Source organism: Rhinolophus hipposideros, assembly GCF_964194185.1.
Source record: "Rhinolophus hipposideros genome assembly, chromosome: 9".
Lineage (NCBI taxonomy): Eukaryota > Metazoa > Chordata > Mammalia > Chiroptera > Rhinolophidae > Rhinolophus > Rhinolophus hipposideros.
In genome coordinates this window covers 38,272,229-38,286,889 of record NC_138055.1, presented here as the reverse complement: position 1 = coordinate 38,286,889, position 14,661 = coordinate 38,272,229, and the positions used below count along the sequence as shown (strand labels likewise).

Below are 14,661 nucleotides of genomic sequence, written 5' to 3'. Positions count from 1 at the left end.
TATTTGTTTGAGCAACTTGGGAGAAAATAGTGTCACCATTCATTCAGGAAGGAGCCACGGGAGTGAGGGGTATTCCCAAGTTTGGTCTTGGATGTGTTAATTTTTAAATCTAAAGGTTACATCCAAATCCAGTAGGCAGTAGCAATGAGAATTTGTAGTAGGACATTTAATAAAATAGTGATGGTGGCAAGCATTTCCTGAGACATCACTGAGGGCCCATATAGGCTGTGTAGCAGGATAGAAAATTAGGAGCCACTTTGCTCAAGAAGAGGACTGAAGGAGAAACGGTGACACAGAGGCTCCGAGGCACTTCTGGACTGGTGTCGAGGACTGCATTATCCAAGTGACAGTGGCACAATTTGGGCAGGTAGCTCCAGTGTGTCCCATGTTTTTTTCCATCTGTAGATTCTGAGGTTCAGGTTGTGAGGCAAAGGTAAATCACTTAATATTTCTAAGCGTCTTGTTTTTATCTGTATAGTCATGTAGACTAGTAATACAAATAAGAGCTAGTAATTACTGAATATTTTTCCGTGTGCCAGGCCCTGTACTCAATACTTTCAAGCATTATCTCATTTAACCTTCACAGTAACTCTGGGAAACAGATGTAATTTTACTGACAAAAAAAGAACAGATTTAGAGAGGTCAAGTAACTTGCCCCGGATCACAAGTGGTTAAAGGACAGGCACCAGGATTGAAATCCAGACAGTCTGACTCTAGAGCCTGCTTAATTGTTCTGCTTCCAACCCTCTCACCGTAGGATAAAAATGCCCCCTCATGTGTGTATTACGTTACGGAGCACTCTTGAGAAGCAGTGGCATGTTGAATTCAGGATGCCTTATAGCAGCAGCACCTGGCCAACCTCAAATGGGGGTGGGCTAAATGGTGCCCCTCTTCCTCCCCCCATGGACATCAGGGTGTCCATATCTAATCTCTGGAACCTGTGACTGTTACATTAGAGTGCAAAAGAGATTGTGCAGATGCGATTAAGCTGGAGGTCTTGAGATGGGAAAGTTGTCCTGGATTATTCAACTGGGGCCAATGCAACCACAAGGATTTTTCTAAGAGAGAAAGTAATATGAAGATGGAAGTAGAGAAAGACTGAGATTTGAAGATGCTATGCCTTTAGGTATGAAGATGGAAGAAAGGTCCATGAGCCAAGAAATGCAAGAAAAATAGCTCTAGAAGCTGGAATGGCAAGGAAACAGATTCTCCCCTAGAGCTTCCAGAAGAAAGCAGCCCGCCGGCACCATGACTTAGCCCAGGGAAACCAATTTTGGATATCTGGCCTCCAGAACTATAAGAGAATAAATCTGTGTTGCCTGTGAACTGTAAAGTGTGTGGTAATTTTTTTACAGCAGCAATAGGAAACTAACATAAACGGGGTAGTGCGGCAGGTATGGAAGCTTCCGGATGAGGGAGATCTAGAGTTGGTGAGGTGATGAAAGTCCCTGGACATCTTCAAGGGAAGGACAGTCTGTGAGAAACTGCTAAGAAGTGGCCTCAAGCTGCGGTGGCTGTAACTTCTAACAGTTCGTAGAAGGCCGAACTTGTATTTAGTAGGTCAGGACCTGATTCTCCACTACTTAAAGGTGTGCTGAATCAAAGCGACTTTTGCTACTCTGACCAGGCTTTCCTCCATGTTGAGGACCAACACACTTCCACCAGGCGAGATTGGGTCCCAGGTGTTGGGGATCCAGGAATGGCACCTTGGCTCAGCACCTAGCACAGTGACTTGTACAGAACAAGCCTCCAGGAAAGTTTGTCCCTTGTTATCTCCTGGACAGTATGGCTCACAAACAAGAAACACATACTTATCCATATATATATATATATATATATATATACATATACACATATCTCAGAACTGAGACAAATGCTTCCTCACTCTAGATTTCTAAATCAAGTCCTGGGAAAAATTTCTACTCAAACTTAAAGGATTAAAGAAGTTAGACATGGCGAGTGTCTCTGATTCTAAGGAAATTCACACCATTTTTCACAGCTATCCAGACTCGTAAGCATTCTGCCCACAGAAGTAAAAAATGTCAACATTACCAAAAACAAGTTATCACCATACCTGATTTATCACTGGCTCAGGGGTAACTGCAAATATATATTATAATAATTTAGTTTTAATCAATCATTGGGTAACTAAATGAAATACCAATGCCCTACCAGTTTTGAACAGGACAATCTAAATTTCCTAAAGTTGCCCCTGTAAAGGTAACCTTCCAAAAAAATTTGGAGTATTGCTTAATTTGCTCCCAAGGAAAGAATTATTCACAGAACAACATTATAGCATTTCCAAGCACGAAGGGCATTCAGAGAGCTTCAAATACTATTGATTTGAGTGACACTGAGTCAGAACGGAATGGGTTCTGGTCATAGTCATCGAAATTTACAAATGAGACACCAGATACAATGTCATTTTTTATTAACTTTTTTCCCTGATTATTAAAAACAGTGCATGTCATTGTAGGAAAATTTAGGAATGCAGAAAATTATACAATAAGAAAATACAAATCACTCATTATAGAACCACCTGGATATAGAACTATTAACATCTTACTGCATTTTTATATGTATTTTATTTCCAAAAATGTCTAGTGTATATACTAATGTATATGTGGTTTATTTTCACAAAATTCAGATCACACTGAAAAAATACAGCCTGAATTTTTATTATATCACAAACATTCTCACGAGTCACTAAATGTTCTTGAAAAATTTGAGTTTACTGGCTGCATCATATGGATTTACCATATTTTATTAACAAGTCTACATTATTGGATATTTAGATTGTTTTTCCAAGATTCAATACAGTCTTGTACTTAAATGCTTGTGAAAACCTGTAATTATTTCACTAGCAAAATTCTTAGAATTACAAGGTTAGAGGTTAATTTTAAAGATTCTGTTACAGAAGGGTTATAACAGTTTACATCCCACAAAACTTATACCCGTTCTGAGTATTATCTTGTTTAAATTAAAAACTAGGACTCAAGAACAAACAAAAAGGTTCCAATAGTTATTAACATGCACATATAAGGCCATAGGTGATCCACCTTTCTTGCATAGACAACTGAAAATTTGGCCATAGAATTTTTGGTAGAGTTTGACATTCACAGGCAGATTTTTAAAAAGCATTGTTGTCCTTCTTACTTCTTTGTTCTGGTGTGTGTGTGTGTGTGTGTGTGTGTGTGTGTGTGTGTGTACACTCAGCATCTATAATTTTTATAATCAGGAAGATAAATCCTCAGTTATAAACATGAGGATATGCCTTTAACTCAATTGTTCTACAGATTAAGGCTTGCTGGATTAGTATATCTATTTACACACAGCATTCAGAATAAAATAGAGCACAATCAGAATATTTGCTTTTCTATGTGTCGAATGGGATCCAATGAAAAACTTTTGTGTGTTTATGGCTTTTTGTTTGTTTAGTTTACCAAAAGATTTTTTAACAGAAAGAAAACAATGTACCAGCATAATTATGAGGCACTTAGATAGTGCTGCTTGTTTTCCTTTGCTTGAAATGGGGGAGAAAACAATTTTTTTCTACTAAAAATGTGTTAAAAACCCAAAACCTTCTTTTGACCCTGCACACTCCCCTATTGTCTCTCTGTTCCTCTATACATCCAGACTTTTGAGAGTGGTCTACACCTGCTGCAAGCCTTTGCTTCTTCAACCTCTGGTTCAGTTCATGGTTCCAACACAGCTCTGTCCCAACCACTCCACTAAAACATGGTTTGCAAGAGTGATCAATGACCTTCTGTTGAGAAATCCAGTGATCCCTTTTTGTCCTTATTTTAGTGGACCTTTTGCTGAATGTAATGCTGGGAACGACTTCTTCCTTTCTGAAATTCTCAACCTTTGGCTTTGGTGACACCATACTTTCCTGATGCTCCTTAAACTTTTCTAACCATTTCTTTTTGGTCACCTTTAGAAGTTTGTCTTCCATTGCCCACGTCATAAATCTTAATGTCTCTGTTGTTGGTAAAGAAAGAAAGAGTGGCCGTCCTTTTTCTGCGTGTTTGCATCTTCTCATCCACAGAATAAAAGCCAAACTACTCCATCTTTATCTCCTAGTACTCTCTCCTCTCCCTTTACAATGAACAGCTTTAAGTCCCTCCCTCATCGTACTGTTTCTGGAATCAGTGCTTTTGCTAAGAAGCTATCGCTATGTGGAATGTCCTCATCTGCCTCCCGTACGTCCTTCTTCTGGCTAACTCTAGCTCATCATTTGAGACTCAGGCTAGAATGCACATCCCCTGTGAAAGCTCTACTGACCCCCACTTCCCCAGCCAAGATTAGGTGAAGCGTTCCTTTTTTTGTGTTCCCTCTGAATTCCAAGTTTTCCTCTATCATTACACGTTGTTTTGTTTTGTTTTGTTTTATGCATCTGCTAAGTTGTCAACTACTTGAAAGTAAAAACTATGTCTTATTAACTTTGAATTAATTCCCATGACAATCTTAGTGCAATGTCGGGACCAAGCAGCCATGGGAAGTCCACGTGGAAGATACTCATCACCCTTGGCTGACAGCCTTAGCTAGCTGAAGCCAACATTCAGTACCAACTTGCCAGCCATGTGAATGAACGATCTTGAAAGTGGGTCCTTTATCCTCCAGGAGCAGTTGAACCACCCAGATGACACCAAATGGAACAGAGAGATGAGCTATGCCTACCAAGTCCTACCAAATTTCAAAATCATAAGCAAATAAATAACTGTTATTGCTTTAAGCTACAAATTTTTAGGATGGTTTGTAATGTGCCATTAGATAAAATCAGTGTTGACTAAAGTCAGTCTTTGTGACTTGTCCTCCTTTGTTAATTGTATTGCTTTCTTTCACTTAATTTCTTCATACTTAGATATTCCCTTGTTCAATTCTCGATAATATACCTTAGTCATTAGTTAGGATGATTTCTTGATATTGAAAAATGCTGTGGGAAAATACACATATTTGATGTATGTAGTATTCCTAGTTTTCAGCAATACAATAATCATTTTTCATTAGGAAAATACATTTTTTTTATAAAACTTGTCCAAAAAAAAAAATACCAGGTTGCTTTTGGTGCAATAAAAGGAATTTGTTAGAGAGAAATATAAAGGCATGTGAAAGCTCATGTGCCTCTGAACATATCTTATTCATGTCAGGTGGAGATTGACTGTGTTTTCTAAGTCCGTGAATGGACTTTTTTATAAAAGGTAATCTCCCTAATGCATCCAGCCATGACAACTAGGATTGCTAACCATCTTATTTCTGTCTTTTTGAAGCACTTCAGCATACAGAGCTCTAAGAGCTGATAAGATATTCCATGCTGTAAGACACTCATAGGATAAAAACTTCCTTCTATTCAGAATTGCTTTTAAATTTCTGACTGTAAAAAAAAAAAAGAAAAGAAACACAAATCCTAGGCAATACTAAATTCAACATCAGATCAGGTCCGAATGCTAATAATTCATTTTAGTTATTTGAATATATTTACTACATCATTTGACAACTTTCACATGCTTGATATTTTAGAGAATGATAAGCTTTAAACTAAGCATCCTTTCATCCTTTTGCCTTAAACCAAAGTACAGTTGGATGTTTGTAGGTCTACTCTTCACTTTTAGGAGGGAGGAGATTCTTTTGAACCAGCTCGATTCACATGTTGGCAGTAAGCCATCTTCTTGAGTCTGCATTTTATAGCCTATTAATATAAATATCCCCATCCCCATTATTGTTTTCCCTTTCTAGGAGAGATGTAGAATTTCGCTTTTGAGTGAGAATCTCCACTCGAAGTTGGAAATTGACATTATGTATTTAGCCATGTTATTCATTCAGCCAGTCACTTGCTATGTTTCAGGCATTGTTCTGAGAATGTTTAGATTTGGTCATGAGCCGAAGAGACAAGATCTGATCTCATGGACCTTACATTTTGGCAGGCAGGGATGCAATTCAGTCAATAAAAAAAAGAGTGAACAAGGTAATTTTAGGTATTGCTATGAAAATACATAACCCAGTAACGTGCTAGAGAGTGTCTGGGGGGCTACCGTAGATTTGGTGCCCAGGTCAGTCTCTCTGAGCGGGGGGGCCTATAAAGGTAAGCCACTCCTTTCTTGGTCTGACAAGGAGGAGTTGAGAAAACAAGTAGAACATCCCTACATAATATTTGCTTAAAAGGCCTTCTTTGGTGGCAGTAGAGATGGCAAATAATCTTAGACAGATTCTTTTGATGTGAACTGATTTTGTTTTTTCCTCATTTCTCTGGTTGGAGCCAGGAGAGGAGATGTCAGAGCCCTGGATTTCAGGAAGAAGGCAGCTGCCACAACAAATTATCACAAACTAGGATACTCTCTCACAGTTCTGGAGGCTAGAAGTCCACAATGAAGGTGCTGGCAGGGCCATGGGCCCTCCACTCTATGGAAGGATCCTGTTTTGCCTCTTCATAGCTCCTGGTGGTTGCCAGCAGTCCTTGGTGTTCCTTCACTTGTGGAGCCTAATTTCAATCTGTGCCTCAGTCGGCACATGGCCTGCTTCTCTGTATGTCTTCTGTTCTTCTGTGTCCAAATTTCCTTTTATTTATAAAGACACTCATCATTGGATTTAGGAACTACCCTAATCCAATATGACTTCGTCTAAACTTGATTACATCTGCAAAAACTCTATTCCAAATAACATCATATTCATAGATTCTGGGTAGACATAAATTTTGGGGGGGGGAACACAACAAATCTGTAAGACATTGATGTTCCTATGACTTCCCCAAAATAACTTTTTTTTAAGTTGGTAAACAAATTTTTATTGTTTAGAAATATATAAAAAATTCCGCACAAACGATGCTATTCTCTCATTTCCCTGTTTTCTTCTTCTTGTTCAATGCCCCTGATATAAAGGACATTATTACACCTTATTAAAACTTCATCCAGATGTCCAAACAATGCTCCATCTATGTATTCTTCTGTGTTTGCAAGCTGCATGTTCATATAGCTATCTACAGATACCAGGTAGCCTTTGTACTCCATTCCCCACTTAAGTTTCATCGTTACTGGCTTTCCTGTTAATCCACTGAGGAAAGGTTTGGGATTGAGGGGCAAACTCATCATGACTACAGGCAAATGCTGCAGGTTACAAGCCTCCAATTCTGCTGTTTTCTGTCCTTCGTGACTGGAGCAGCTAGGGCAGGGCCAGAATCGCTGTGCTCTAAGAGAAATGGCCACCAAAAAGCCCAAAATAACTTTTTTGATCAGTATGCTTCATTTGGAAATAACCCCATAATAGTATCACATATCAAACACTTGATAACTCAGCATGAAAAACCCAAATCAATTATTCAATGTCCCTCTCCTTAACTTCCATTTAAATCCTATACCACTGCCCAAATACACACTGTCTGGGGCAAAGTAGACATTCATTCACTCACATTTACTGAGCAATTACTATGAACCAGGCACTGGGTTAGGCAATGGCTAAATGTTAGTTTCTTTTTCTTTCCTAAATAAGTATTGCATATTTGCTTGCTGGTCATAGCAATGAATTTAGCATAAAAGAAATAAAATTCTGATGACTGATCTTATAATGTCACCAAAGAAAGAATCACTTTAGTTCACAATTTCAGAAAAGTCACGCTACCTCAAGATCTAATAAGAACTCATCTCCAACTCTTCTTTAATTTTGAATTTCCCTTCAGGCATAATTCCTATTGTATAATGTTTTTGTCTTCATTCCTTTCTCACCTTTTCCTCTAGTCTCTCATCAAAGATAGTCACTTACTATTAAATTTGGTCAACCACACATCATTTGTTTTATTTACCAAATAAAAGTTAGATGAGTAATTTACATCTATCTTATAAGAGCTTCTGGAATGAATGTTTAAGCCATCTTTTGTGAACATACCTGATATAACTTGACTCACTTTTCTTTTGCAATTATGGACACCATAATATTTTGGAGAAGAGAGCAGAGTGTGGTAAAGACTATGGGCTTTGGTATCAGGTTTGGCTTTGAGTCCCTACTCTTCCATTTGCTGCTTGAGTGAATGTAGGCAAGTTACTTAATTTTTTTTTTTCAGCTGGAAACCATAGCTACATTTTTAGACTATAGGGAGAACAGTCTTTGAAAACTGGCAAACACTAGGAACTTAAATCATGGAAGCTATTACTATTATTCTAGTCACACCTAGTAATCCACATAATCTCTTGGACCTATTTATGGTTGCTTCTGACATTTCTACTTTTGCCTGTTTTATATCAGCTATGAATGTGCTTGTAAATATAAACCTAGTGTATTCCAAATGCAAATGGGGGAAAAACCCAATTAAGATTACATTAAAGTGAGTGTGCTGGAATTCAAACTGTTAGATACTAAACAGATTAACTACCATGGGCTGTTGGTGAGGTCATAAACCCAAAATAATTGGGCAGAGCTAAACCAGACTAGCACAGACTTCTGAACTGGCATCATAGCACAAAAGGTAGTTCTCCTTATGCCCAAATATAGATGTTGACTCATGCAGTCTGGGTGAAACATCTGAGGAACAAAGTGATATCATCCAAGAAGGCAGGATGACATCATTCTGCAAATGTTTCTCGTCTGTCTGGCTTTTGGCATTAGACCTTCTCGGTTTCTATCAGTTGCTCTTAAATGCTACCCTTCTTGAGTGAGATAACATCAGCTCCTGCCTATCTTTAAATTTCCTGTACGTTATAAACATTTTTCCATGTCTGACACAGTATCTGGCTTTCACTCTGTTCATTTTGTTGAAACTGGTCTCAAAATTGTCCAGCTACCCAATCCAATAGATTCTCTTTAGCTTCTTTCCCACTAGAACTATGTCTAGTGGTTGACACTGCTGATCAACTCCTCTTCCTTGCCCCACTCTTTCTTTGCTTCCTTATACTTGTCTCTTTGATACTTTTAATTCTGAAGATCACTTCTTACAAGGCTCCTTCACTTGTTTCTCTTCCACAGCTCACCCTTAGACATTCTCCAGAGCTATTTCTCCGACCACAAGAACCCTTGGCAAGCTTATCTCCTAGCTTCCTCACTCTCAATCACTGCTTCTTCAACGACCTTCTCAAAACCAAACCTGTTCAGGTCACTTTCCAACTGAGAACCTTCCATTTCCTCTGTCGCTTCCAGGGTAAAGCCTACACCCTTCATAACCAGGTCTTAGCAAATCTTTTGTGCTTCATCTCCCAACAATGAACTCCTCTCCTTCGCTCATGCTGTGTCTTTAATTCTCCACTCTCTGCCTCCAAGAATCCTGGAGATTCTCTGAGATCCTCTAAGATCCAACTCAAATGTCACTTCTGCAAAGTCTTCCTTAGCCTCTTCCTCCCCGCCACCCTGATGCAATTAGTCACTTCCTCGGAGTTTCTACAACATTTTTTTGGCATACGTATAGTACTTACCACAATTTATTACTGTCTGCGCTGCACGTATTTGTCTGTTCCCTGAGACGGTAACTTCCTGAGAACAATGACATTACCTGTTGTGTCTTATTACTCACCATCCCGCAGCACAGTGCCTTGCAGGTAATCACTTCTCAATAAATCTGCATTTGAACTGAGTCCATTTTTCACAGATCAGTCTTATAATCAGGTTCAGTTGCTTTGCTACTTAAAATATGAGAGAGAGAGAGAATTTCTGCTGTGAATTCAATATATTTTAAGCCTTATTAGGCTTTCATAGCAAAACTCTTTTCCACTTTCTATACATAATTAAACTGTGGGCAAAAGAAAAGTGTTCCAAGTATTTTATGCACAGCCAGCTCCCAGGTCAGCTAGATTCCAATGCAGAATCAGATAGAACCAGAATCTTGATTCTACTCTATGCAAATAAAAAGCCTAATGAATTAAGTTGAATAAGCTCTTCTAGGATACCAGGATATCATTTAGCAAATTTCTTCTCCTAGGAGATTAAATAGGGCCTGTGTATATAACAGATGCACATAATTTTGAGCTCTAATTTTGTTGAGCAAAATAAATGGTTACTTAAAACTAAGTGTGGATCAACTTGAATGTATCATGTGGCCATCCCAGACAGAAATAAAGCTCATTGCAGTGGTTGTGAAGAGCACTGTTTTTCTCCTTTCACCTGCTCTATTCAGTCAAGATCTACTTCACCAATGCTCTCTGAATAGGAATAGCTAAAGGAGTTCTTTAGCTCAGGATTTCATAAAGATAACAGAAACATCTATGGTGAATGTCTGAATTTCTAGTGCTTAATACAGATGCATACAATGTACAATATATATTTCTATAAAAAATAATGGACAACCCATCTTGAGTAACAGCATGTTCATGTCGAGCACTGGCTCTGCACCTTATATGGACTGTCTGATTTCCTCACACTCACCCTATGAGATTGAAACTGTTATTATCTCCATTTGTAGATGAGGAAACTGAAGGTCAAAAGGTCAAGTCACTTCCTAATGTCACAGGGCTACTGAGCAGTGAGCTAGGAGTCAAAGACTAAGTCTGACTCCCGTGAATTTAGAGCATAGAGGATATTTTTTACGTCAGTTACTAGCACCTGTTTATGGAGAGCATGACAGCCCACAGGCAATGTAGATAAGGAAATGTGACCAGTTAGGTCTTAATCTTTATGCACTTTCTTCCAGCCCAGTCTTAAGGATTGAGGATCAGTCATGCATACAAGAGACTTCATTTCTTTTTGAAGTGGAAAAGGTAGTGGGAAAGGAAGAGATGCTAAGGAAGTTAAATTATATGAATGCACAATTTGCTGCTTCAACTCCAGCATATAACCATGTGTGGATTAAGCAGAGGCTGTGCTCAAAATCCCTTAGGTCCTTCACAGCGGGTCTGAGTGCACTTAGCAGAAACAATTCTGCCTTCGCCTGGGTCTCTCCCCCACGATCCCAGGGGAGCTCAATAGCATGGAGCCCAGGGAACTCTAGTACACAGCTGTCAAGCACTGCCATATAATCACTTCATTTATACGGACATATCTTTGTAAACTGACATCTCACTTTCACTTTTTCCAGTGTCTACTGGAAAAATACTCCCATATTGCTTTGGAAGTAGAAGAGTCAAAATATTAATTACTCATCTACCCTATTCCAGTCTCAGCAGAAATCTTGAAAACAGTGCTGTGCCCTTCTACTTCCAAAATAGGCTGTCTGAGAATATTTTTTCTCAACTGCCAGTTCTTATGCTCCTCGTATGATCTGAGAAACATGGCTTCCTACATTATATGTCCAAGAATAAACGTAACTGTCTCTCAAAAAATCACTTAGAGGCTGTCATTTAGAATAGAATCACAATTATTATTAAATATAATAATACATTCTATCAGCTAAAATTGCACTTGAAAAATCTTAGTTGAATTATTAACAATCATTCACAATGATGGTATGGCAAAACACAAAGCATTTGATAACACTATATTGCTGAGGGTGTGAGAAAACAGACGTTCTCATGTATTGCTGGTAGGAGTATCAATTGATGAAACTTTTCATAGGCAGCAATTTGGCAATATCTATTGAAATTACAAATAGATTTACCGATGATTCATTTTAGCATTGTTTTGTAACAGCAAAAATTGCATCAATTAATAAGGTACATACTATGCAAACCAAAAAGAGGTTGAGAAAGCTCTATTGATGATATTGAATGACATCTAAACTCTGTGTGTGCGCGTGTGTGTGTGTGTGTGTGTCTGTGTGTGTGTACTGTGGTGGGCTGGTAAATATTCAACCATCAGCTCCTCAAGTGTATTTCCATGAATGTTGGCTCACAAGTAAGATGAAAATAAAACACTGAAGATGTATTCTGGAGCTTTACGGGTTCATTAATGATGTGCGTGACTTCTTTGCTGAGCTGGATAATAATTTCAAATACTGGAAGAGTATTTCCTCAATTTTTTGTTATATTCACAATAACAAACTTTTGGGTTTAATTTGTATTAGTAACATTTTTACCATTATTTTAAGTCTAAATAATCAATGAAACAAAAAGCTAAGTCCTGATTTGTACCACTTGCTGATTTCTGTGGTGGAAATACTCCCACAATGGCCAATTTCAAGTTACCATTGTGATATCACTGAATACAGCGTTGGCAAGAGAGGCACAAACCTATATGCACATTGATATGTAGTGTTTCCACCACACAGATCAGTAGATCCAAATGATCTCAAGACACACAGATAATAGTCAAATTTTGTAAAATAATTATGAAGGGATAAATTTTTAGTATTTATTACTCTTTTATCATTTAATTGTAAGTTTATTGAAGTTACTTTTTAATAGTGGCTGTTTTTAATAACCAACTCAGAAAGTTCTTGAAAATTTAACAATTGGCACTTTGAGTCGGTATGAGCTGGTAACTGTGTCCCACCAGGAAATAGAAAACACACTGAGATGAAAATCTGAAGAAAATTCAATGAAGTGACTATTTACAAAGGTCTGAGCAAGGTTTGGAAATCTGTGAATATACTAAATACTGACAAATCTGTGAATATACTGAAAATTGTTGAATTGTACACTTTAAGCGGGTGAATTGTCGGTTATGTGAATTATATCTCCCTTTTTATTTTTTCAGAGGAGAGAGCCACTGAAGCTCCCAGGGACTAGTGGTGGCAGGAGGCCATTACCATCCCTATATCTTACGGGCCAACAGGAGGAACAGTGTTAGCAGAGCCCTGTGAGAAACAAAGACCCACAGGAGCAGATCCCACAAGAGCTGTAGCTATAGAGGGACCCAGTCAATCCCCTCATCATAGCTCTAAAGCAGAGGGAGTGGAAGGCGCAGAGGGAATAGCCCAGCCTTTCTCCTTGCCTGCCTTCAGTCTCCTATTGATGCCTCACATTGGACAAATTCAGCTCTCAATCAGAAGGTAAGGGAACCTGGTGGTGCTTGCATAGGGGCCAACTCCCTAGGGCACAGAGCAGATCCTAAGGGGCAGATGATGGATCTGAGGGTAGAGAATGGCCAGCACTCACATGTGCAGTCACTTAAAAACAAAAATCACAGAGGCACATGAAAAGATGTTTGCAATATATAAAATGAGAATAAGTAAGTTAAAAAAGAAAGTCTTGTCCCATTTCTTAAAAAGTATATGCATAGGTGGACGGGTGGCTCAGTTGGTTAGAGTGTGAGCTCTGGGCAACAGGGCTGCCGGTTCAATTCCCACATGGGCCAGCGAGCCGTGCCCTCCACGACTAGACTGAAGTCAATGAGCTGCTGCTGAGCTCCTGGGTGGGCAGATGGTTCAGTTGGTTGGAGTGCAGGCTCTCAACCACAAGGTTGCTGGTTCAACTCCAACAAGGGGTGGTGGGCTGCGCTCCCTGCAACTAAGTGTCGTGCGGGGTGGCCAGCGGGGTCTCTGGTCACCCTCCCCATATAAGAACTCAGGACATGGTGAGGCCTAAAAGGAACACCCACAGAGCCATAAGTAGGGGAGTCATATCACTATATTCTCACCGGCATCCGCCTCTCTGCAATCCTCTCTTGCTAGCCCCCATCTTTTTCTAGCGTAGCCACAGCAGTTATATTAGTGGCCAATGGCTTACGGGTTATAGCTGACGGCCAACTAGCCACAGCTGCTGGCCATCTGATCACAGTTGATGGCCATTTACTACCCGAGCCAGCACCTTTCTATGTGAGGCTGAGAGCCTGGAAACTGCTTTTTGGGGCTTTGTCCCCACACTAAGATTGAATGCAGCACCTTGAGCTGAGTTGCTGCTGAGCCCCCGGATGGCTCAGTTGGCGCCCCCTGCAACTAACAACAGCGACTGGACCTGGAGCTGAGTTGCACCCTCCACAACTAAGATTGAAAGGACAACAACTTGACTTGGATGGAGCTGATGAGTCCTTGGAAAAACTACTGTTCCCAATTAAAAAAAAAAAAGTCCTGGAAATACACACTGTTCCCCAATAAAGTCCTGTTCTCCTTCCCCAATAAAATCTTTTTTTAAAAAAGTGTATGATAAGACACAAAAACTCATAGACACAGACAATAGTTTAGTGGTTACCAGAAGGTAAGGGGTGTGGGGGGAGGGAGATGAGGGTAAGGAGGATAAAATATATGGTGATGGAAGGAGAACTGACTCTGGGTGGTGAACACACAATGGGATTTATAGATGATGTAATACAGAATTGTACACCTGAAATTATGTAATTTCATTAACAATTGTCACCCCAATTTAAAAAAAAGTATATAATAGACAACAGTCTTATGTCTTGCACGAGTTTTCTTGTAAGAGCCTACATGTATTTTCTGATTTTCTATAACAACATGTATGAATTTGATATTTAATAGTGCCACACCAAGCTCATGTAGTAGATCCTGAAACAAGAGCTAGCGTGCAATCCCAGGGAATAGGAGTGTGAATGTGGAACAGCGAAACTGGGATGGAATGAAAACCAAATCAAAGGAGTGGGTGTGCTATACAGCCGATCATCACTGTGGGAAACTCAGGTGTTCTCTCTAGAAATCTCTCTAAAGAGCCTGGTAGAATGAACCTAACATCTAACTGTCTGTGTAAGGAACCGAAGACAGTAGGATCTATCACAACTCCCTTCCCTATTGGTCCAGGCTGTTAAGTTCCTCCTGTTTCCAGGTATGCACTTTTGTCAGAGCCAAGAAGGTTGCTGCAGGCATCCCACCGGCTACAACAGAGAAGCCTGGGGGCAGAAAGCCAGAGCTATGCAGAGAAG

General features: G+C 39.4%; 1 protein-coding gene across 1 annotated transcript; it reads right to left on the bottom strand.

Moving 5' to 3' along the window:
• Positions 1–6,821: 6,821 nt before the first annotated feature.
• LOC308502750 (small nuclear ribonucleoprotein F-like) lies at positions 6,822–7,318 on the bottom strand (the record flags this gene model as incomplete). Its single annotated transcript, XM_081060951.1, has 1 exon — positions 6,822–7,318. The coding sequence occupies exon 1, from the start codon at positions 7,083–7,085 to the stop codon at positions 6,822–6,824; it is 264 nt and encodes an 87-aa protein (XP_080917077.1). The 5' UTR covers positions 7,086–7,318.
• Positions 7,319–14,661: the final 7,343 nt, after the last annotated feature.